The sequence below is a fragment of the Kryptolebias marmoratus genome, linkage group LG6 (genome assembly GCF_001649575.2).
Source record: "Kryptolebias marmoratus isolate JLee-2015 linkage group LG6, ASM164957v2, whole genome shotgun sequence".
Taxonomy (NCBI): Eukaryota; Metazoa; Chordata; class Actinopteri; order Cyprinodontiformes; family Rivulidae; genus Kryptolebias; species Kryptolebias marmoratus.
The window spans coordinates 13,722,856-13,746,240 of NC_051435.1; the positions used below are offsets into that span (position 1 = coordinate 13,722,856).

The 23,385-nt window shown below is 39.0% G+C and overlaps 2 protein-coding genes across 2 annotated transcripts; one reads left to right on the plus strand and one right to left on the minus strand.

The window, feature by feature from the left end:
• Nucleotides 1-472: 472 nt before the first annotated feature.
• On the minus strand, nucleotides 473-7,294 carry klhl6 (kelch-like family member 6). The gene is made up of 7 exons (XM_017422658.3): nucleotides 7,038-7,294; nucleotides 6,783-6,948; nucleotides 3,881-4,330; nucleotides 3,560-3,797; nucleotides 2,862-3,064; nucleotides 2,501-2,714; nucleotides 473-1,209 (listed from the first exon to the last, which is right to left on the minus strand). The coding sequence occupies exons 1-7, from the start codon at nucleotides 7,292-7,294 to the stop codon at nucleotides 911-913; spliced, it is 1,827 nt and encodes a 608-aa protein (XP_017278147.1). The 3' UTR covers nucleotides 473-910.
• A 2,495-nt stretch (nucleotides 7,295-9,789) lies between these two features.
• Nucleotides 9,790-19,416, plus strand: LOC108239718 (immunoglobulin superfamily member 3). Its single transcript, XM_017422617.3, has 10 exons — nucleotides 9,790-9,946; nucleotides 11,796-12,167; nucleotides 12,264-12,683; nucleotides 12,812-13,213; nucleotides 13,323-13,706; nucleotides 13,932-14,303; nucleotides 14,387-14,779; nucleotides 14,941-15,348; nucleotides 17,288-17,671; nucleotides 18,158-19,416. The coding sequence occupies exons 1-10, from the start codon at nucleotides 9,877-9,879 to the stop codon at nucleotides 18,343-18,345; spliced, it is 3,393 nt and encodes a 1,130-aa protein (XP_017278106.1). The 5' UTR covers nucleotides 9,790-9,876; the 3' UTR covers nucleotides 18,346-19,416.
• Nucleotides 19,417-23,385: the final 3,969 nt, after the last annotated feature.

Here is a 23,385-nt window from a genome sequence, read left to right on the forward strand (position 1 = left end):
TATACAATAAAATGTTTTGTGTTTTACCAATTTTTTTAAACCTACAATTTTAAAACTCAGTGAAATCACAATAATTCCAGTTATTTGTAGCTTATTTCATATTTTTCACAAATTTAATATTTAATGCCATAATTTCATTAGACCATTCTGCTTCTCCAAAGACAACAGGTTGCTTTTATTTTGAAATTTAACCTGAAATGGGGGATTTTTTCGTTTTTCTTGTTGTTATCGTCTTGTCTGCCGTCTGTGGTATGTGAGGTAGTTTCGGTTCTAGGCTTCAGTAATTTGCATAAAAATCAAATAAAATAAACAAAATAAAACGTGTTTTGTTTTTTACTTTTACAAAATCAAAATTCTGTAATGTTCTAAAATGTTCTGTTATTTGGGCTATGTTAAAAATGTTTGATATTTTCAGATTTTTGCTTCCAGTTTTAGATGTTAAAACATTTGCAAAACAGAGTTAAAATCCCACTTTTTTATGATTGCTATACAATGTTTAATAATAAATCATAAAGTTTGAACAACAGGAAGTTTAATCTGAAACACTGCTTTGGAAGTCAAATGCAGTGCAAAAATAAAGATGTAGCTAGTGTTCCTGAATTTAAGCTATTATTATTATTTCAAGTGATGAACATTTTGAATTACTGGGAAAATACTGAATAACTGTGATTTGACTGTGACATGAAATCGCATATTTTCTATTCCTCAGAGAGAAATACAATAAGAGGAGACATTTAAAAAATGCATTAAGAGTTGAAATAAAAAACTGAAACTCAAACTTTTCTCAGTTTGTGAGTGCTCACATTGTTAAAACAAAGTTACTACTCTTGCAAGGTGACAATTCAAGAAAAGAAAGTTTTCTGCAACATTTTACTGTCTTTCTAGGCTTTATAGTTCACAAAGGCCTGTGTCATTGTCCCTCTGATGGGGGCGTTACTCTGTGGATGTGTGTGTAGGACTTTATAAGCGTCACACTGCCATGGTGAGACACCCCCATTGGTAGAACACACTCCTCTGTCAATACCCCTCTGTCAACATCCCAGCACATCACTGTGGAGATGACTTGGTTCTTGTTGTCCCTTCCCCCTGTCACAAAAAGTTTATTGTTGCAGGCTGCAATGGCACAACTCGCCCTCTCCCCAAGATTGGTCACAAGGGACCAGGAGTCCGACAGAGGGGAGTAGCAGTACATGGCATGCATGGCACCACCTAGAAACACACACAAAAGGCAATGACCATATCAATTTAAAATAAACAGCATCAGTTTTATTCCACTTTACTGAAATAAATGATTGAAAAGCAAACGATGTACGAGCTGTAAATGTAAGACATTTAAATATGCAAGACTGTAATAATGGAGTTGCTGCTTAAAACGTTTTTAATCACCCTCTTTTGTTTCAGAAGGTGCCAAATGTCCAATTGAGTTAAATGTCTTAATTACAAGCAGGGCATCTTTTAGTACAGAGCCCTGCTGCTGTAATGTCTAAGACCTCTGCTTAAAATAAAACATGATGTGGGAAATATGGTGCCATTATAGATATAAATATGACCTAGGTCAGGTGTACCAATACAAGCCAGATGGTCCATGTTAATTTCTGAACTATGAAACCACAGGCGTATCCGTCTTTTAAAAGCTCTGTCTCATCATCTCTGGGTCGTGTCAATATTTTTAAATGCATGGCAGATTGTTAACTTGCATTAGTGGATGTGACAACATTCTTTACTCACTAAAAGTATCCCTTAGCACAATGGCTCCCAGGCGTTTTGGTTTCTGACCAGCAGCAGAAACTTGTGACCCTGACTAGTTTTGGGTAAAGTCTGCAAACTTTGCAATTAGGCCAAATAAACAAGAGCATAATGAGAGCAACCATCCATAGAGCAGTACTTTTACCTACACGTTTTAGTGTTTCTCATAAAAAATATGGGAAAAAAAGGTCATTAACAATCTTTTTCCCCCTAGAAACAATCTCAAGACCCCAAAATATCTTGTTTTGCAATCCATATTGGAGTCCTGACCCCATCTTTGGAACCACTGTAGTAAGCCATGCTCCATGTTTCCACAATGCTGATCATTCAGTTTGTGTTTGTGCATTATTCCTTTTGTATCAAGAGTAGTATTTGATCCAAAGAAAACAATAAAACTCAAAACATCTTTTTGATTTTATGTCTCACAATATTTTTTCCCCCCAAACCATTAGTCCATGCAGTGCTTCAATAAGTGGCAAAACTCTTTTTAGTGTTGTCAGTTGCACTATCCAGACTTTAGATCTTTCACTTACAGGGTATACTTTCAATTTTGAGCAATTTTCTTTTGTTACATCATTTTCTAATGTTTTGCTCACATAAAATTTTAAATAAGCACAAAACCTTTACAAAAAACACTTTCTTCAGTTTTACTGTTACACATGATGCCTTTGTACTGGTTTTAGCGATATACAACAGCTAATCATCACTTTTTATGTTCATATTTTAAACAGCATCTTGCTTTCTTTGAACTTACCAACTATATAGATGCAGTTCTTGAATGTAACAGCATTAGTGCATTTGGTTTCGATTGGGATGGGTGCCCTCAGTTCCCAGCTGTCTGTGGCCGGCTCCCAGCACTGAACTTTATCTGTTGCTAGTTTCCCATTGGGACCACCCCCGATCACAAAGATCCATTTGTCAAAGCTTGCTGCTGCAAATGAGCTGACGCCCACTGCAAGAGGTGTCACCTGGAGGAGGTGCATAAAAAAACATGTAAGTAAGAATAACCAAGCCCAAACAGCCAAAGGGTAAGACATAAAGCTAAAATAAAGGATGTTTGATGACAATACAGCCCATTTTGAGGAACCTTTGTATAAAGTTACATATCGAATTACCTGTGTCCAGCGATTGTGAAACGGATCATATGCCTCGACACTAGCAAGTCTCTGAACTCCATCAAATCCTCCCAGTGCGTACACCTTCCCACCATGAACGGCCATCTTGTGCCTCCAGCGTCCAGTCAACAGAGACTCAATTTGAATCCATTTATCGAGAGCGCCGTTATATTTCCAAACATCGTGCTGTGTCTCTTTACCTCCTAAAACAACAAGACCGTTTGAGAAACCTGTCGCTTTCCTCTCAGACTACATGTCATAAAAAGATCCAACAGGTCGTTCAAAGAGCTATCTACAACAGGTAAGACGTTCACTGTTCATAACCTTTAAGCATAATTTTGCTTCAAAAGATGTGGCTAAAATCTTTAAATCAATGAAGTTTCACTTTAAGGACCCAAAATCTTATGACTTGATCTAAGCCTTTGCAGCGTGCGTCATCTTGAGCCGTTAAGCGCAGCTGAGGTGTCAGTTCCTGGGTTGGAAAACATCTCAAACCACAGTAACTGTAGATAATGTTACGTCTTCCTGTTGCCTTGTTCACGTCTACGCTCTGAACTTTGATACAGAAGCTCCAATTTTACAACCCAGGACAAGAAAAAAGTCATAATGCAACTTTATAAGTGTTAAATGATCAAATGGTGAACTCATTTCTGTTTGATATTTTTATGAAGTGAAAAACATTGGGCCTGTTCCCTCACCAGAAATGTAGACTTCATTGTGGAAAGTGATACAAGAGAACTCCACCCATTTTTTGTTTTGGGTTTCATCCTCCATCTCTGTCATTGGCAGCCTGGCCACCTCCAGCCGGCTGCGTCTCAGAGGGTCCAAGCATGTGACAGTGGAAATGAAGCGTTCGTCTTTAGTGCAGCCTCCAACGATCAGGAAGACTTCTGACAGAAAGTGCTGCACACGAGGTTTGGTTCTCTCTGAGACCACCTGTAAAACAGACATATATGAGTGAATTAATTAGCACTAAATCATGAAGGATAATATGTGATCTTGTAGGATGGTGTACTGACCTCCCTGCCAGAGAGGTGAAACATGCGGGCCTCTTGCAACAGCGAAAAGGCCTCACTGCAGCGGCGTATCAGTTCATCCGACTCCACTTTCTCCACGAAGTATGCCGGCTCCAGCAGAGGCAGCCGCACATGTGAGAGCAGCCTGATCAGTAACGGGTAGCGTTCGTCCTGCTTGGCTCTCAGCCAGCGCATCAGGGCTTCGAAAACGCACTCCTCACACTTCACGTCCAGGTCGTCCCGCTGCAGGATGGCCTCCAGAGACTCGGCTGGCAGCTCCAGGAAGTCCTGCTGCTGGACCACCTGAGAGAACTGGGACGTGATGAAGTCCTGAGCCCTCATCCTCAGGCCCGGCAGAGCGTGGTTGTCGGCCAGGTTCAGGATCTCTACACAGCTCTCCAGCTGTATGGACTTGCTCAGAAAGCTGGTACATGCATCCACCACACGCAGGAACTAAAACAAGAAAACAAATATATTTCTGAGACGCTTCCACTGGATCTTCTTTATACTAATTTTAATTTGATGCCACAAACACATTTAGAAAATGCCTCTGTGCTGCCTCATCTCTACGTCTAGAAAACCTTTTCATTCCAAGTGCATCTTTAAGTGTAGAAGATTTCCATCCCAGATGCAAATAGGTGCCATCATACAATCACAGATGATGACTTTTGAACTGAGTGGTTACAACAAACCATGTGGTTTCTGTTCCCTTTAGCACAGAAGATGATTCAGAATTTTCCAGAATGAGTTTTAAATGTTAATTTGTCACACCACGGGACAGTTTTCAGCTGAGGTGGAAAAATTACTTGGTCTTTACCTACTTTCATCAAAGGCAAGTGATAATGTAATGCCTGTGTCTGTGTGTTCATTCATCTATCTGTTAGCAAAGTATGCCATGCACCACTGGACTGATTTTAATGAACATTTCAGAAAGTAATCATCAGGTGCAAATCTAACTCAAGAATGCCGCTACAGTTTATCAACCTTAGCAAACACAAAAATGACCATACCTCAGTCGATTTTACAGATATTAAGCTAGAATTTGGTGGGGTAGTAGCTTAGAGCAGTTCCCCATCACATACTTTGAGGGCTTACAGATTGCATAAGATGCTGGTATAAAACTTTGGCATACAAGGTGGCGGGTGATATGCATCCCTTCAAGGAAATTTGGGTTTTAATTTGTATTTGTATTTTTTGTCTGACTCAGTTTCAAAGGTTATGAGTAAGACGCAAATTGGGAGGTAGACATCTCTGTGATGCTGGAAACTTTCTGTCAGGTGACAAGCGTTGGTAGTCAGAAGGACCGAACTGCGTGTGACTCACACCGTATCAGCAGAATCTACAAGTAAAACCACTCGAGTGTTGAGTTTACAAGGCTTATGTGAACACAGTTTGAGCTACTTACTGATTTCTCGTGTCTTGGAAAAGAAACAAAGAAAGTTCAAACATGTTCCTGATCAGTCAGACTGTTTGTTGCTTATCAAATGCCGTCACTGTACACAATCTAGAATATTAAACAAGAAGCAAACTGCAACAAATCCCACTGGAGCAACAGGAAAATGGTTAAAGAAAGAGGTTTCTTCTGACGATCCACACCTGTCTTCTGAGGAAAAGTTCTGACCTTTATAGAAAAAAACTCCCATCACTGACAGTAATTTTGTTCCTGAGCCCTGCAGAACTGCTCTTACTATTTAAATTATTTTGGTTCTGAGTTTATATAGAAAAAGTTTTACCTGTGCGCTTGCCTGCTGCTGTAATTATTTTCACAGTTTCAACCGCTCATAAATCTGTGTATAGTTTGGTCTTTAAGTGCTCAGATAGTGGTTCTTTGAATCTTGTGTTGTCTACCTAAAATGTGTGTATTCAGCCAGCTCAATGAACAGATTTCTGTCTGGCCATTTATTTGTGCAGAACTTCATATTTCTTTGGAAACCTGGTTGTAACTAATAAAGAGTAAAATCAGCTTTATTCTTAAAGCTGATATAAGGTTGGACATCAGAAGAATTTGTTCGTCAAATCATTTTTACTAATATAATATGTCAGTCATTTTGATCAGAATATTGTTTATTTAACATTTGTATTTAATATTTTTTAATTAATATTTGAAAAATCAGTTTTAATAAAAAGACTGGATGTTGGCCAATATGAACCAAGAACAAAGCATTGTCCATTTTACATTAATGATTTTAAAATGACCTTGGATGAAAAAAATAACGACTAAGTTATCATTCAGCCTCCAACCACGCTGCGTACGTAATAACTAACTTTATCCCAAACCTTATCTGAGTATAGTTTGAAACTTAAAATCATGGTTACAGCAAACCGTCGCCTTAAAACACCTCCCTGAAGAAGCGGTTTATCTTCTAAATTTAACACTTTCTGCAAAATAAAAAACAGAAGCATGAGAGCACAAACACCTGACACCTCTGTCGTGCAGCACAGCTGTGCAGTTAATTTAGGCCTCTATGGAAAACTGATCCTGAGTGTAAACAACTGGCCAACTTTCACTTCCCTCTTAGAGCGACTAACTTCTTACTCAACAACATGTTGTTCCTCTAAATAGAAAAACTTGTAAAGTTAAAAAAAATACCATCTATTTAAAAGACTTAGACTAAGTTAAGTGTATTTTTGAACTGTTTTTTTAATAGTTTTGATGGTGGTTCAAGACTGTTTGAACTTCATTGTCCAAAGAACTAGAAACTATTTAAGATTCAACTTAATTAAATCAAAGTTAGGTACTCAGACGTTTTTCCTATACACCTTTTTCTTTTTAAATTAAGTCAATATTCTGTCAGAATAGTTTATGACTGGTGTGGACATGTGCTCATCACCGACAGGAAACTCTCTCATGCAGGTGAAAGTTGTGCCACATTCAGATCTTTAAGCATGTTTGTAAAAGTTTTACCTGAAATTGACTGGCAGCCTCGAGTATCCTCTGAACGTTTGAGTGCGTGAGCATGGCTCGGCTGGTGTAAGTGTACTCCAGGAGAGACTGCATTGTCCCACTGTCCAAGCCTTTCATTTCCACCTGCTCCTCATAACTTTCCCTGAGACCACTGCAGAACATGGCCCTGCACAAAAACACGTCAAGTAAGTAAAAAAACAAAACAAAAAACCAGTCGTATCAGAACAGAGTGACAAAAAGTTGGGTTATCTTTACCTGAAGTACTGACTGGCAGCAGCAAGAATGGCTCTGTGGCAGGGGAACTCGTGCCCTTGAACACACAGGGTCACGTCAGTCAGTTCTCTGTTGACCCTCAGGTTCTCCATGGCTCTCTGCAGCTCCACTGGCAGACCGCCATCCTCCCAGCACAACTCGCTGGGCCCTGCTGCGCTCCCTAGCTCCTCGTTCAGAGCGGGCTCGTCTCCGGGGGGCGACAAGGGACAGTCGGTGGTCCTCTCCAGTGAGTCGCTCATCTTTTACACTAAAAGCTCTTCAGAAGCTCAATTTCCTCTGGAAAAAAAACAAAAAAAAAAACGGGCCAAGCGCTGTAGAAGCACCTGCAAACAGCTAAGAGGCAAAAAACAAACGCCTTTGTGGTTCACGCTCACAGTTCTGCTGCTTTGAATTGAGGATTTGTTTTTGTTATTTTCCTGTCCTCTTCATACTTCCTATTCCTGTGCTGCGAAGAGCATACTTATGTGTTGCAATGGTTGTTCTCAGCACTTCCTCTTCTTAGGCTGAGAGAATTTCCCCTAAATGTCACACCATTTTCCTCTTTTCTCAGAAACACCAATGTAATGTCTCCCTAAGCAGACTTCAACAAAGGGAGATAACTGTAATCAAAGTCTTTATATAAATAGTGGTTTTATTGCAGACTCTGGCAGTGTGTTGTTGTTAACATCCTCACTTGTTTAGATGTCTCACATTGCTCCACCATGCTGAAACCTGAGTGGAATGGAACTGATATCTGTGAGGAACGAGATGGATTTTACCTCCAGAGGCACGCTGAAGCTTAAAGGAGGGCTTGCGTGGCTCTTGTTATCATATGTGATGTCAAAGTGCCAATCTCACTTTGGGTTGCATTAGTCATGAGCAGCAAAATGAAGGTGAATCCCTAAAATCTAACAACCATGACAGCTCAGCCAAGTGAAAGTAGTGACTTATTATATGTAACCCTGCATATTACATAATTTACTAAAGTACTGACATAGTTCACTATTTATTATGAAATTAAAACATGATGATATTGCGCACATTTTGATGGCTATTTGAACGTCTTTATATAAATAAAACAAAAGCAGCTAAATGTAGGTCAGACATTAAAAGCTTAACCTTGTCACTGATTTATTAGTATGTTCTGAGTATGACAATATATTTCACTGTATTCAGGTTTACCTCCAGGGACAAACAACAGATTTACTGTTTGGATGATTAATAAGAGAAGAAAGCAGAAATACTAAGTTCTGATGCACACAAATGGCTAGTGTTTCTGAACTTCTGCAACAGATTGGAAATGTGATATTTGATCGTACATGATTATAAAAGAGTCTCAAAGGGGAAAATAAATAATTGCTTTATATTCAGTAGAGCTCTTCATTTGATATATCTGTAAAAATCTGCATCCTGGGAAAATATTCCTTTTGTAAAATCACTATTGTGAAAGTTGGGGGGAGTAGAAAGTTAAAATCAAAAATCCCCTTTGAAATGTAGAGAAGTACCTTAAAGTACCTGAGCAAATCTTCAGTGTTTAATTAAAGACTTTACTATTTTTATCTTTTGTTCTAACCCAGTGGTTTCCAAACTCTTTGGCTTCCAAATTAACAAAGGCAGAGACTTGGTACCACAAATATCTTTAGGTAAACTAGAAAAAAAAACTTTTTTATTTTTAAAGTAAATATAAAATGCCATAATGACAACACAAATATAATAATACTCTTTTAAAATTATGACAAGGGTTTTTGTATTGTACAATATAATAAAATACGCTAGTAGAAAATATTATAATATTTTGTTTGATTTCTGGAGATCATCTGAGGACCCTCAATGTGTTTTATGATCCACAGTGGGGTCCTAACCCCAGCTTTGAGAACCACTGCATCTTCCTTACAATACATATATTAAACTGTGGATTTGCACTTCTAAATATTCTTATTATCTCTACATAAGTATGTTTAGATTATTAAGTATGTTGTGTTGTTTGCCTTCATCACTATAAAAAAAATAACTATTTTTGCCAAAGCTGTACTTCCTTAAAAGCAGATTTTCCCTGAATATCAACACAGTTTAAGAACAGACTCAAAGTGGACAAACTGCCTTTTTCTACCACCTCTTACCTTTTATTTCAGTGCAGATGAAGTTATCTTGGAGACAAAACCTAAAATTTGCTCAACTTGCAACTGAACGTCCTCCGATTCTCCACTAGATGGCACTATTGACCAAAGAGGACGAAGTACTGCTGAACAGGCCATACAAATCAATCAAAGCTCTTTTTAACCGTAAGTGTCATGTTTTCACATTGGTAAAAAAAAAAAAAAAAACCTTTCACAGCTACTATATAAAAAAACACACAAAAAAAAAACAATAAAAAATAGGTTAGACAACTCGTTTCCTAGCAACAGTTTGACGCTGCGCACTGTTGCGGCGTGTTCGAAATGTGTTGAAATATTTTCAGTCATAAAATTAATAAAAAACATAATAAAACAGACATGAAGGGAGGCTGCTGATAGAAACCAGACTCTACATTTGAGGCCTGGCTGATGTAGATAAACAAGCCTTCCACAGCTCTGTTTGCAGATTCTTTGACCAGATATAAACTTAACCAAATGTCAGTCTTAGATGGGGCCAACTTGTTTTGTGGGTCACGTTCTGTTTCTCTTTCCCTTTGCAACTCCACTTGTTGCGCATGTGCTTTCTTTTCTGCTTTTGCCAAACAATACGCAGATATGTATGCAGGAACCATCTCAGACTTCCTCTTTCTCAGTGCCTACAGACAACATAAACCACATGAGTCAGTCAGAACAGGCAGAGGCAGACTGAGCCTGAAACTGAGTCCACAATGGCGTGTTCTCTGAGCTCCATGTGGGGGCCCACTTTACTGCTTTGGATGGGTTTACTTCTACACTGTGGTAAGTAGGTTTGGATTCAAATGCTCGGGGAAAAAAATTTATACATATAAATATTTTTTAAATTGCATGTACGGCTATGAGACAGGAATTTGGTGCTCTCTGTGAATGTACATATAGAATATATATAGTAAAAAAACAATAAAAATAGATAAAAACACAATGTTTGGCTCAAATTTACAATTGGTGCCCATGCTTCTGATTTTATGATTAGCTAAGCACACAAAGTGATCCATATTACATTTGTTTAATTCACTCCTTTAGTTAATAACAGCTTATTTGATGCAGTCAAGTAATTACCTCCAAAGTATTTTTCACTAATCTGCAGAAGTTGCAATTACAGCTCGCTTGGAGCGATAATTTATTCCCTGCAACATCAGCGCACGGTAATGAATGCATTTAAGGTTCAAGATTAATACTTGCTGAGAATTTACTCACATCAGTACACTGTGTAAATAGATATAAGGGTTGAGTTTTTTTTTGTTTGTTGATACAACACAAAATTACAATTAAAAAGGATTATCTTCATATTTTAACATCAAGAGAATGCATTAGTAATTATAAAAATAAGTAGTGGTGGCAGCAGCCCAGCAGAGAGCTCATAAGTCTCAACCTCTGCGAAAGGAGCTGCGTTAGAGAAATTTTGATCTGATTTTGATGCGTTCAGGGGTCAAACAGTTCATAAGTGGGATGAACTGGGGTCCTTCATGATGCACAAGTCTTTCATCTGTACTGCTCGGTGGGTATATACTCAGTAAGAAAGAAGGCTGAGGCAGGTTTAACCACCCTCTGCAGCAGAGGGGTTTCTGTATCAGGTGGTGAAGGAGGTGAATATGCTCACTCTTCACTACATAGCTGTAAAAATGCTGTCAAAACACTGAGGCCAGCCGGCTTGTTTCAGACTCCTGAGGAAATACAATCACTGGTGAGGCTTGTTTACGACGCTCGCAGAGTTTATCACTCATGTGAAATCGTGAGAGTGTACCTACTTGTACCTCCTTGACAGATCTCTGCCACCTCCATTAATGTCCATCTCCCTCATCTTCCCACAAGTTGTCTGACCTTCGGCTCTTTGTGTTTACAATAAATCGTTGCAAGATTTCAGCTGCACCACAGGCCAGTCCTTGAAAAGCTTAAAGATATATTTCAGATCTTTTGGAATGGGGTTCTGTAGAAAAGGGATAAAGGCGTAATGCGTTCCCCGTTTTTAGTTTGACAACCTCAGTTTGGAGTAACAGTTTAAAAGAAGGCTTCCTCCCTGGTTGTTTGCAAGTGTATTTAGCAGCAGCAGATAGCTGTAGCACTCCTGGTGCAGTCTCAAGCAACTCTGGCAGAAATAAAATCTTAAAATAACTGTGGAATAACTGTATTTAAAGCAGAACAGAGGTCCAAAAACAGGAGTCAGCCAACAAGCAATAGAGTTGCATGCATATTCCTACAAAAAGACCCACCGAGTCACAGGAAAGACCCAAATTTAGACTGACAGACAAAAGAGCAGGTTCCAGATGGAAACAAACTTTAATGACTTGGACAGAGGCTCAGAGGGGTGAGAAGCACTGCAATAACTAACTCAAGTAAACAGAGAATCTAATAATAAGCAAGAATACTGCTGTATATACAGAGTGAGGTAATCACAAAATGAAAAACAGGTGTGCTAATTAGTAATCAAGATCAGGTGGTAAAACAAAGATCAGGCTCTATGAAGTCAAACAGGAAGTAAGGTTTGCAAAATTTGAATTAAACCTTCATTCAAAGAACAAAGCCCATATGAAGAGCAGACAATAATATTGACAATTAATGCAGAATTTACCTGATTTCTCAATCTGTGTTTTGTTTGTTGTCCTTTCATCAGAGGCCAAAGTGCACACTGAGATACAGACCGGACCTCTGTATCGTGTCGAGGGCTCCCAGCTCTTCATCTCCTGCAACGTCAGTGGCTTCAAGGACGAAATGGCTGAAAAGATTTTTGAATTTCGCGTGATAAAGCCTGCGCGCCCAAACTTTGAAATCAACATCATCAGTACCGGTGAAGAAGACTTTGGCTATGCCAGCCATCAGCGGCGTGTCCTGCAGAATGACATTTCTCTTATACATGTAAATCCCAACTCAGCCCGTTTTCAGATACAAAATTTACTCAAAGATGATGAAGGCGATTATGACTGTAAAATAAAAAATACAGAAAGTACGTTTGATGGAACCTACAGTGCTATAACAACTGTTAAAGGTAATTAAGCTTCATTTTTTCTGTCCACACACTTTAAATGCTGCAGAAAATTGTCAAAACGTGTGACCCTTTTTTGTTGTTGTTGTGTTGCCATAGTGATTGACAACTCCCTAAGTGTTTCATCTAGTGAGTCTGCCACTTCGCTGAACTATAACCAAGGAGAAACTCTCACTCTGACATGTCAAGCCTCCAGCAACACCATCCAGCACACCCATCTGTCTTTCACCTGGTATCTCCATAAAGACGAACAGAGTGATGCTCAGCCCATCATTTCTCTGGACAGATATTTCACGCTCAGCCCAGGCCAGGGGTTTGAGCAGCGTTACCAGGAAGGAGACATCAGCTTAGATAAATTAGGGGAGGCCACATACCAGCTGAAGATGGCTCAGCTTGAGGTGTCAGATCAAGGGAAAATCTACTGCCAGGCTCAGGAGTGGATCCAAGATCCGGATCGTTCATGGTACATGATCTCTCAGAGCCAGGCAGAGGCAGTTACCCTGACGGTCAAAGCCAGAGGTCAGAAACATCAACTAGCTTTATCAAGTCTTGTTATGTGAAGTGGAGTGTGTTGAAATGAGTTGGCACTTCCTTGCACAGTTGTCGTGGCTTCTTGATGAGATGTGTCATTTTTTTGTGTTCTGTAGAAGTGACAGACATGTCGTCTCTTGAGGTGAGGATGGCAGCAGAGCAGACAACTCTGGAGGAGGGGGAAGAGCTGCAGCTGTCTTGCAGCATCGACACACAGAACATGGAGGCTCGGTTCTTCACTGTAGTCTGGCTTTGGAGGAACATCGAATTAGCCCGCATCGGCCCCACGGGGGTTCTGGCTGTGAAGCCCAGCTACAGCAGCCGAGAGAAAGAAGGGGAGCTGAGGGTCACGCGGATTCAGAACCAAAAAAATGAACTCAGATTAAAGCCAGTCCGAACCGCGGACCAGGGAGAGTATGGCTGCAGAGCGTGGCTTGAAGAGAGAGATAGCAATGGTGCTTTTACTCAGGGAACAACCAAGGACTCAAGCCCCCTGCTGATTACAATTTCATCTGCAGGTTTGTTGAATGAAGCCCATACTGATTTAGACCCTCATGCATATTGGCAGTTATTTATTTATTTTTTATAAGAAAATGAAAAGTCATCTGTTGCCATGTTTCCACACAGAAAGTGAGCTCTCAGTGACGATGCAAGACGTGCCGACATCAGTTATATCAGTTATCCAAAGGGAAAAGTTGAGGCTTGTCTGTAAGGTGGGTGGGTCCGAAGGTCGGCTCTCTGTCATCTGGCAACGCAAGCCCATAGCCCAAACAGACCTCCTATTCACCAAGGTCATCAGTCTAAATCAGGATGGCGTTATGGAGACAGCAGCAGCATTCGAGAGCCGTAAAGTGAGAGCGATGCGCCAAGCAGCTGACGTCTTTGTCTTTGAACTTGATGAAGTCACACCCTCAGACTCAGGTGTTTACCAGTGTACGGTGACCGAATTGAAAACCAATGGCAAGACTCACAGCCAGTCACAATCTGCCAGCGTGACCGTAAATACTATTGGTAAGCTTCTGTTTGTTTCTTAAGGAAATATATATGTGTATATATATATAAAATCTTATATATATATATATATATATATATATATATATATAAGTAATCCAATGATTACTTTGAGAGTTTCAATAAAACCTGTCCTGTACTTCATGTGATATTTTACTAATAGACTAACAAACATACCCTGTGTTTCCTTTCTTAACTGATGTCTGTTTTAAATTTGTGTCCCAGAATCTCTGGTGAAAGTGTCTCTGATTAATCGCCACAGCGAAGTGACAATGGGGGAAAATGTGGAGCTGGTATGCAATGTCAAGGGGCCACCTGTACCATCAACTCTTAGCTGGAGCGTGCAAACTAAAGGCTCCAGCCTAAATACCATTGTGACACTGGTTTCGGATGGTTCCATCAGTTGGTCTGGAAATCAACACCAATACCAGGTTAAAGTAAGAAAGCAAAAAAATCTAGTCATGTACTCCCTGATAATCATCGGTGCCAGCTACAGGGAGGCGGGGAGCTACCAGTGTTTGGTGTCTGTCTTTTTGGAGAATGTGTATAAGAAGCTAACCCCATCCAACGAAGTGAGCGTGACAGTGCGAAACCCAGGTACTTTTTTTAAAAAGAAATATCATTCTGTTTTTTTTTTTTCTTGTCACAATTTATTGACAATTTTTCCCTCTTTCTTTCAGAGAACAAACTAGCCCTATCTTTCAGTCCCAAAATCCTGCAAAGTGTCAACACTGACATTCAGATGAACTGTAAAGTTTCTTCAAGCTCATCTCCTTCCTCTCTGTATGCTGTCACCTGGCTGTACCTGCAAGGATCGGTGAATAAGACCATTTTAAGCTCTGACCAGTATGCTGTTGTAACATTTGGGGATCGGGTGGAGCAGAATGACAAGCAGCGAATCAGCATGAAGCGCAAGATGGGGCTTATTTTTGAGTTGACTATTCGGCAAGCCAGACTCACAGATCGAGGTCTGTATCAATGCAAAGTGGAGGAGTGGCTTCAAGGTCCCCGTGGAGATTGGTATTCACTTCCAGCAAAGTTTGCACAAACAAATTTAAACATTACTGAGCCTGGTAGGTTGTTGTTGTTTTTTTCTCCCAACTTTTAATTATTTCACTGAAGGATTAAATACAGCATGCAACTTGTCTGATTGCCAATACACAATACCATTTAAAAACAACCAAATGATGTGATTTTTGGTCCTAATCTTTTCTTTCTTTCTCTTGTTTTATAGAAAATGATCTTATTTTAGATAATAAACAGCAGGAACTGAAGGCCAGAGAGGGAGATGAAGTAGAGCTCAGGTGCAACAGCAGCTCAGGTGCATCTGGCCTTTACTACAAAGTCACGTGGTTCTACGCTCCATCCACTTCTCTGAGCATGAATTCTTCTCTAGTGGAGCTCGATCACACTGGACTGCTAACTTACCCACAGAACCAGGAGCTCATGGGCCTGCAGGGTCGGCTTCATCTCTCTAGACCCACTCAGAACATATTCTACCTAAGGATACAGAGGGCCCATGAATCGGACAGTGGGAACTTTTGGTGCCAGGTGGAGCAATACCAGCCAGATGATGAGGGTCGATGGAACCAAAAGGCCTCAAAAAGTTCTGGCCCCATTACACTGACTGTACTTGGCCCAGGTATGATTGCATATTTTGCGACAGATTGTATAGGTAGTTTATGTGAAGTGTGTTTTTGCAAGTGCTGTTTATTCTTTATCGTTGTTTTAAATATAGATGCTTGTTTTCATGTGTGTGTATATCTATGTTTGTGTGTGTGTGTTTCTTTCAAGGAGCCAGGTTAGCTGTTATTTCCTTTTTTTCAATTTTATTGCAAAGTTAATTAAAGTGGCCATTTAATACACCTACCCATTGAATGCAAAATCTTATGACAGCTCAGTCGTCACAAAAACTTTCAATTTAAAAAACACAAAAACCAACACCGATGCACATCATTTCTGTATTCATTTTTTGCTTTGCAGGTTGTAATTAAGGAAAATTAAGGAAAGTAACAAAGATTAAACAAACATGTTACCAATGGGTCTTGTATGACTCCTGAAAATCTTGAGCTCAGTAAATCGATAAAGGCACTCTAAGGGTAGTATCTCACTGGGCTGTGACTATTGGTGTCCCAATATTTAAATGCAGTCTTACTGAATATCTGACTGTTTGCAACCTGTGGGCTGTGTTTTGTGTGGCCTGTTTTTGGAAATCACAACTTATTTTTGTGTGCACAACTTGCCAAACTGTGTTCTAGGCTTCAGGACCCCTCATCACCTCTTAATGAGAAATAGCGACCCAAATCAAGGAAAACTCTCAACTTCTTCAACTTACTGAAATAAAAGATGGTGCAGGTTAAACCTGAGACAGTAGAATAGGAAATCGCAGCTACCAACACAACAAACAAGTGTAATGATAAACCAAAAAAGCCAAGTGGAAATGCTAGACAGGCAAATACTCAGTTTCATGTTCAATTAGCTGTATTTTAGTTAAAAGCAAAGCGTTTAACTTCAGTAACTTTAGCCTTTTTTAACAGAGTCAACAGTGCTTTTAAACAAACACTAAATAAAAAAGTCCATCTACAAACATTGCTTATTAAAATTATTCAGTTACTTATTCAAGCATTAAACAACAAAACAAGCAAACAATCAGAAGGTTTTTTTTTTTCTCGTAATTTTTTGCCCAGACAAATGTCTACGACTTACTGAAAATGATTCTGCACAATATTTTGTTGCCCACCTTCGTCCACATTGTGCCTACCTCAGCAGCTGTCCCTGTGTTTATAATTTAATCTACAGGAATACACAAGTTCGATTTGAACCACTGGGAATCAGTAATATCCAACTAGTCTCCAACAGACGCAGTGAGATTTTACCTGAAGTAATCTGATTTTATCTCCAAATTTTGAAGTCTTCTATGCATGCGTTCACACCTTCTGATCAGAGTCAGCATTTTGGAAGTAATTTCACAATCTCTTTATCTTTTTGTCTAAATATGGTCTCGTCTGGCTGCTAAAAACCAAGATTACAAAAGTCAAGCTAAAAAACACGGAAATGTTGTCATAATGACCTCAGTTCGCTCTTATGTCTGCTTGGCAATAGTTGATTGACTTATTTCACTAACTACCTCTGTGTGCAGTTATTTGTTACGATACATGCTTGTACGTGCTGGTGGAGTTTTCTTTTATATGAAATGCAGAGATTAGATAGAATGGGTTGTCTTTGGCTAATGTATTTCTCACATCAGTGTGGCTTAAATAATCTCACTGTACTCATAGCAAAAAAACACACAGTACCTAAATTAGTTAGAAACCATTTGATAGTTTTTTTGTGGTTCGTGCATTTCGTTTTGCATGCGTGCTTATATTTCCCTGAGTTGTGTTGCACAACCACACTTGCCTGTTTCTCAGTAATTCGATGACTTCTGCTCTTGTCACCATTATCCACCGCAATGCTTCTCTCATACTGTCTCTTCTGTATAAAGGTTTTATCGTTGTTTGGACCAGTTCTAGTTATGTTGTAGATTTATTTTATTGTGTTTTCTTTTTTTTTTCTTTTTTTATCTCTGCTCTTTCCTACAGATGCAAAACTGTCACTTGACATAAAAGATGTGGAGATGAACATAAGCAAGGCTGAGAACTTCGACATTCCCTGTCACATCACTCAACAATCCAGTGATAAAGCCCAGTTCCAGGTCACTTGGTTTTGGAAGAAAGGCACAGAACCTAAACGCCCCATATTCATAGTTTACCGAAATTCCACTTTACAAGCCATCTCTAGGAAGGACACTCTGAAATTCAGTCACCCTCTGCCGAATGAGTTCACCCTGACAGTTTTAAAACCTGGGTCTGAGGACAGTGGCCTGTATTTCTGCGAGGTCGAGGAGTGGCTCCCCTCTCTGAGTCACGGGTGGAAGGTTGCTAAGAGGGAGTCAGGACACTTGAATGTCACTGTTTATGCAGAGGGTAAGCACCTGTTTATGTTTCTGTTCATGTTTACTGAGATCCCCATTAGCATCAGCAGCATGCTGCATCAGCTATTTTTCCTGGGGTCAGATTACATAAAAAAAGGACAGATTACATTTACAAGAAATCATATTACAGATGAAGTATTATAATAACACATTCCAAGATAAAGTCTACTTTATCTTATGTGCAATGATACTCTCATACATAAAGCACATACATGTACGATATAATCTTTACATTCATAAATACCCTAACACACACATACATCTATTAAAATGATAACAAATTAGGTTTATAATATATTTTCAGTTCCTTCTAAAAACTACCGCTTTACTGTCTGAATAGCAGCTGTTCTAATAGACCACTTGTTTCCTGTCACTGAGATAAGTTTCTGGCATTATGAAACAACTTTTCTACTCAATTCTTGCATTAATCTTTGATGTTGAAGTCAGTGTTTAAGTTTTTCTTTTCTTTTCTTTGCAGGAAACATTCAAGCTTCATCTGAATGCACATCTGCTACGCTGATTGTGCCGTTTGTGGTTATTGTTGCCATCTTGCTCTTAGTCATATTCGTTCTAGTGCTGAAGATATGCAAGAGCTCTGAAGGAAAAAAGTTACCCCCGTCTCTTTGGGTCGATCAACACCTAATGAAGGACAAAGAGGAGTTATAAACTTCAGAACTGAAAAGCTCTAAACCTTGGAGACTGAAAGGAGAAAAGTGGGAGACAGAAAATGCACCTTTTTTCTTTGTGTTGTAAAATATATGCATAAATGTACCTGCAAAAGTTGCACTGTACATAGTTTGAGCCTCAATTAGTTTTTTTTTTAAAACAAATATGTTCAGATTATCTCATAAAATAGCCATGTTTTAGTTTATTTGCAGCTGGAAGTAGTTGAACTTTTATGAATTATTGATATCCATTAAAGCGTTGAAATTAACCAAGCATTTCTCATTTTCCAGCTAAAATGCATTTGCATAATCTCCATATTTTCTGTCTAGAGCAGGAAGCTGATGAACTTTACATTCACAAAAGAAAATAATCTCAAAATAGTTATCTTTTTTATGTTGCTATGTATAAAAGTTAAAGCTTGCATAGGAGGTCAGTGCAAAACCCTGTCAGATGTATTTTTTTTGTATGCGATACCACAAAGAATAAATCAGGAAGTGCTCTGTGGTTTTGCACAGGATGGTTGTCTGCTCTGCAAATGTACAGAGTTGTGCTTGTGTCAGACATTCTCACAGACAGTTTTTTTTTTCTTTTTTTAAGAATGTTGTACTCTCACATACGTTGTGAAAATGTGCCTCATCTCTGCTCTCGTTTTGTGACCTTGTTTAAGAGCCTTTGTCGAGAACATTTCTTCATTCCCATGATTCAGGTTTGTTTTGTTGATGAGACATGCTTTTCTGTGTAACCTTAAAAAAAAACTAAACTTGAAATTAACCAGTGCCTGTGAAGTCCAGTCTCAGCTCAGCGGCTGTTTTAATGACTCGTAGAGTTTTCACATCCTGAAAAATAAAGTGAAGTGAAAACCTGGAGCGAGACATCAAGGCCTCATAAAGCAGCACTAATTAAAACATCAAAATATCTCTTAATTATGAATTATAAACTCAAGTCATTGCTTAAAATACATGTTGCAACAATATAGACATGTTAAATTCATGTAAAATGTTGTTTTGTCAGGCTGCAATGTCTGTTATATCAGTTTTGGATGCCTTCAAAATAAAATGTCCCAAATGTAAAGGCGATCTCTGTCCAGATACTCAATGACTGAATGTATCTGCTTGCAAATAAATGAGCTTCATGGAGTTGCTGGATAAATAAGTCAAAGTTAAGAAGAAAGTAGTTATTTTCTTCCAACTTCAGCCCCATCAGTGTTTCACATCCAGTCTGCGTAAGACACTAGAATAAGTTAAAATTATTGCTTATATTCCAGCACAGACAGCAGAAGACACCACATTAATTTATGAAAGAGAAAAGCTCTTGTTGGTCGACTGTGCTACTCAAGGTAAAATCCACAGTGTTTATATATTATTTTATTTTTAATGAGAGATGCAAGAGACTAAAAAGTACCCTGAGCAGGCTGTCGTCTCCTTAGCTTCAAACGGACGACGTTGGGCTGCCTTTGTTCCTGAATGATATGAGCCCTTCGCAGTCTGGTGGGCTGGATCCCTCTTAACTTTCCTGTAACTCCTTTTCCTTGTGTTTCCATGGCAATGCTCGTCTGAGTAAACAAAGAGAGGCTATATTTGGAAGGCAAATCAATGTTTGGGCTCATGCAGCAAAGATATTATATTGCAGGGGAGGACTGGTGTCTATATGTGTGGCCATCCTGCTTATTTCTAAATAAAGTTCTAGCATTAAATCAGTAGAGCACATCTTTTGAGGTGGGCTTTTTTTTTGAAAGGTTACGTACCATTAATGTCTTATCAGTTGGTAGTTTTGTTTTTTAATTATCTCAATTTGGAGACAGAGTTTAATTTGGACTAGATTGATGTGCTAATGGAAAAAATTTGGTGACATTTTTGAGGTTTTGGGGTTGTTTTAAGAGGGCAGCAGCCCAACTCGGACTAGCTATTAGCTTAACAGTCTGGTCAGAATTAAACTTTTTTTCTCCAAACAGAAGTTCATCACAGAGCCATTTCCAACAGGTATGATTTTAATTGTTTATAATCTTTTTTTTAAAATTCCAAACCCTCTTGAAGCCCTCATAACTGAAAAAAGGAAGAGCAGCCCTTGTAACTTTGGGTCCATTTGACCTGAAGGCCAGGGGAAGGTTATAACATCTGAACTGTCCCTTTGACATATTACACAGCCATGTCTTTTTGTCAGTATAGTGCTGCTGAATGCAGTTTATAATAAAAATATGAGATTTTCAAATCAATATCTATAATAACATCTGTTTTCTGAACCCAAGGGTGTTTCCCTGAATGTTGCTTGATACTTTGAGCTGGCTAAGCTGCTACGATCGCATTCCAGATCTGATTGGAAACCAAGTTTGACGCTCTGCTTATTTGTTCTCACCGGGGTGGCTGGTTTAGTTTTGATTCTGAGAGGCTGATGGTGTGTGTGTGAGATACCATGGGAAAACACAAGCCTGGACTACTGACTTCTGTTGCTTGCACAATCAAAAGGGAGGCATTCATACTTACTTCTAGAGAAAATTTGTTTACAAAAGAAATGCTTTCAGTTTCTTCTTCTATACAAGGGCAAGTTTTACAAAACTTCATAGGTTTATTAACATCATTAAAACATTGAGTACTGAATGCCCATATACTGTAGTATTCTACAAAATTTACAAAACTAAAAACTGCCTGCTATAAATACATAAACTATTAATATCACAGCAGTTTTATATAGACACAGATTGAAGTAACTACTGCTACAGAGGAAATGAAACTGAGCTACATTTCATTGAAACATGTGTTTGGTTGGTTGTGTCAGCTGCCTGTCGGGCTTCACTGACACACCTGAATTCCAGCTAAATCCTGGTAGTTTTACATGCACTTTCAGCCATGCCCTGACTTTTCTTCAGGTGCCACCCTGTGGAAAAGTTAGTTGTTGTTTTTTTTTTTAAATATCCCTACAGACTAGCAGAGGACAGACTGGCTTTTAGACATTTGTAATATCCAGTCTTACCATTCAATTGTCTACAGCAAACCTTGTAAATGATGCTCATGCGATACTGCAAGATCTGAAATGACATTTTAGCATTTGAAGTATGTGTTGGGGATGACCTTCTGTTACTACCACACTAAATTATAGCTCAAAAACCAGTAGCAGCTCCTCAGCCTAAATTTTAGTGGGGAGGACATTCATTTCCTGAATCTGTAACCACACAAATGTTACAATTTGCGTCACATTTTCTGTGAAAAAATGTGTCTGTATAGATAGATAGATAGATAGATAGATAGATAGATAGATAGATAGATAGATAGATAGATAGATAGATAGATTACTAATCCAAAGTACCACTGACCTACTGACCTACAGCAGACAAACCTGTAGGAAGCCACAGAGTTTGATCACGAAGATAATGATTAGATAAATAACATCCACCTGTGGTTGACCTAAATAGTTACCGACACAGAAAATGGGCCTACCATGTTGAAGAAAATGTGCTGCTGTATATCTCCACTCTGTCTTTAGTTTTCTGTGCTCTGTTCTGTCTGCTCCAAGGTGCTGACTGATAATTAATCTGCCGTTTTCAGTCGCATAAATGGATTTTTAGACAGAAAATCTTCACTGTTGGACACAGCAGGTTTTGCCGCAACTGTTCCTGCATTAAATAAGATTGCGTGAGGTGTAATGTTTGCATTTACGTATCAACGAAAACTAAAAGCAGCAGAATGTGTCCACAGGATGGAATATTGTACGCCCCAGTGAGACTCTGTTGGAGCTGCCCCGCAGTCCTGATCACTGCCGATGGGCAACATGTTAAATCTACTGACCTGTACAACCCTATAACTGCAAACAAGTCAAAAACTGAGAATGAATGATGATAAAACATTTAAAATTTCATTTTAAATTGTCAATATAGCTAAAAAAACTATGCCCTATGCCCCACCTGCCCTTATGGACCGGTCTTGCATTTCAAGAACTGTAAAACTGACTGAATTAGATCTGCTTTTGTCTTTGCTAAGTTTGCTAAGCTGTGGGAGTCATTTTAAACCGGGTTGGCTTCAAAAGGTAACTAATTGAAGAAGTACATCCACTTTAGAGTTTCATTAAAACCTGCCCACTTGTTCATGAGCTTTTTTACTAACGCTACAGACAAACAAACACAAACACAAGTAAAACTACTCAGCGGTAGTCAGTAAATATTTCAACATTAAATAGATAAATGGACGCACATTTGAAACAAATACTGATTATTTTCTCTAAAAGCCAAAGTTGACGGTTATCCCATAACCTGCACAAACTTACTGTAGATGATGACATTTATTGCTGTGATGATCTGTGATCATCAGTCAGTGTTAGCAAATTCATCTAGTTCCTGTTTTGAGGTCAAAAATGTCAACATTCAATACCACAGTTTGGAAGTTAGGACATTTTCATATGACACATCATACATAACAGCTAACTGCTGACTTCACAAGAGTTTTTGGTTAAGATCTTTGTGGTTATTTGTGTCAATCCAAGTTATGTATTACTTGCACACACACACACAAACAGCATAAGTGGTCAAAATTAGTTCTCTCCTGAATGACAAGGCGACGTCTGCTGGCAGAGGTAATGATCTAGCACAGGGAAGACAGAGACACTCAAACTGTCATCTGTACGAGTTACGTAATGTCTCTCCCAGACTCTGAAGTCTCCTCAGCCTCGTCTCACCTCAGCTCATGCTCCTTACTCCCCCCTGCTCCCTCGCAGGTTTATCTCTCCTTTGATAGTCTTTTTTTCTCAAAAGGAGAAGACACGGGCTGACAGCAGAGCTCTCTGTTCCCTGTCAGAATCAAAACCTCCTTTTCTCTCTCAGTCTCTCCCTCTCTCTCCTTCTTTTATTAAGCAACACAAGAGGGAGCTATTGCCACCCAAAACGACAGAGGTGGTATCTGTTAAAATAAAAAAAAGGATTGTAATAGTGCTTGGCATTGTTACAGCCAACCTAATATTGTAAAACCATGAAACTTTTTAATTAAACAAATGCCTTTATGAGATTTTTTTTTTGTTGGTGATCTGAGCTTAGGGATGTTTGTCAATGTGTCTGAA

Excerpts from the sequence above, each read along its gene's own strand:
- LOC108239718 (XM_017422617.3), top strand. The coding sequence starts at position 9,877 with ATGGCGTGTTCTCTGAGCTCCATGTGGGGGCCCACTTTACTGCTTTGG. Across the intron at positions 9,947-11,795 it reads GGGTTTACTTCTACACTGTG|AGGCCAAAGTGCACACTGAG; the intron begins GTAAGTAGGTTT and ends TCCTTTCATCAG. Across the intron at positions 14,780-14,940 it reads TTTAAACATTACTGAGCCTG|AAAATGATCTTATTTTAGAT; the intron begins GTAGGTTGTTGT and ends CTTGTTTTATAG.
- klhl6 (XM_017422658.3), bottom strand. The coding sequence starts at position 7,294 with ATGAGCGACTCACTGGAGAGGACCACCGACTGTCCCTTGTCGCCCCCC. Across the intron at positions 4,331-6,782 it reads AGGCTGCCAGTCAATTTCAG|TTCCTGCGTGTGGTGGATGC; the intron begins GTAAAACTTTTA and ends TTCTTGTTTTAG. Across the intron at positions 3,798-3,880 it reads TTCACCTCTCTGGCAGGGAG|GTGGTCTCAGAGAGAACCAA; the intron begins GTCAGTACACCA and ends TCTGTTTTACAG.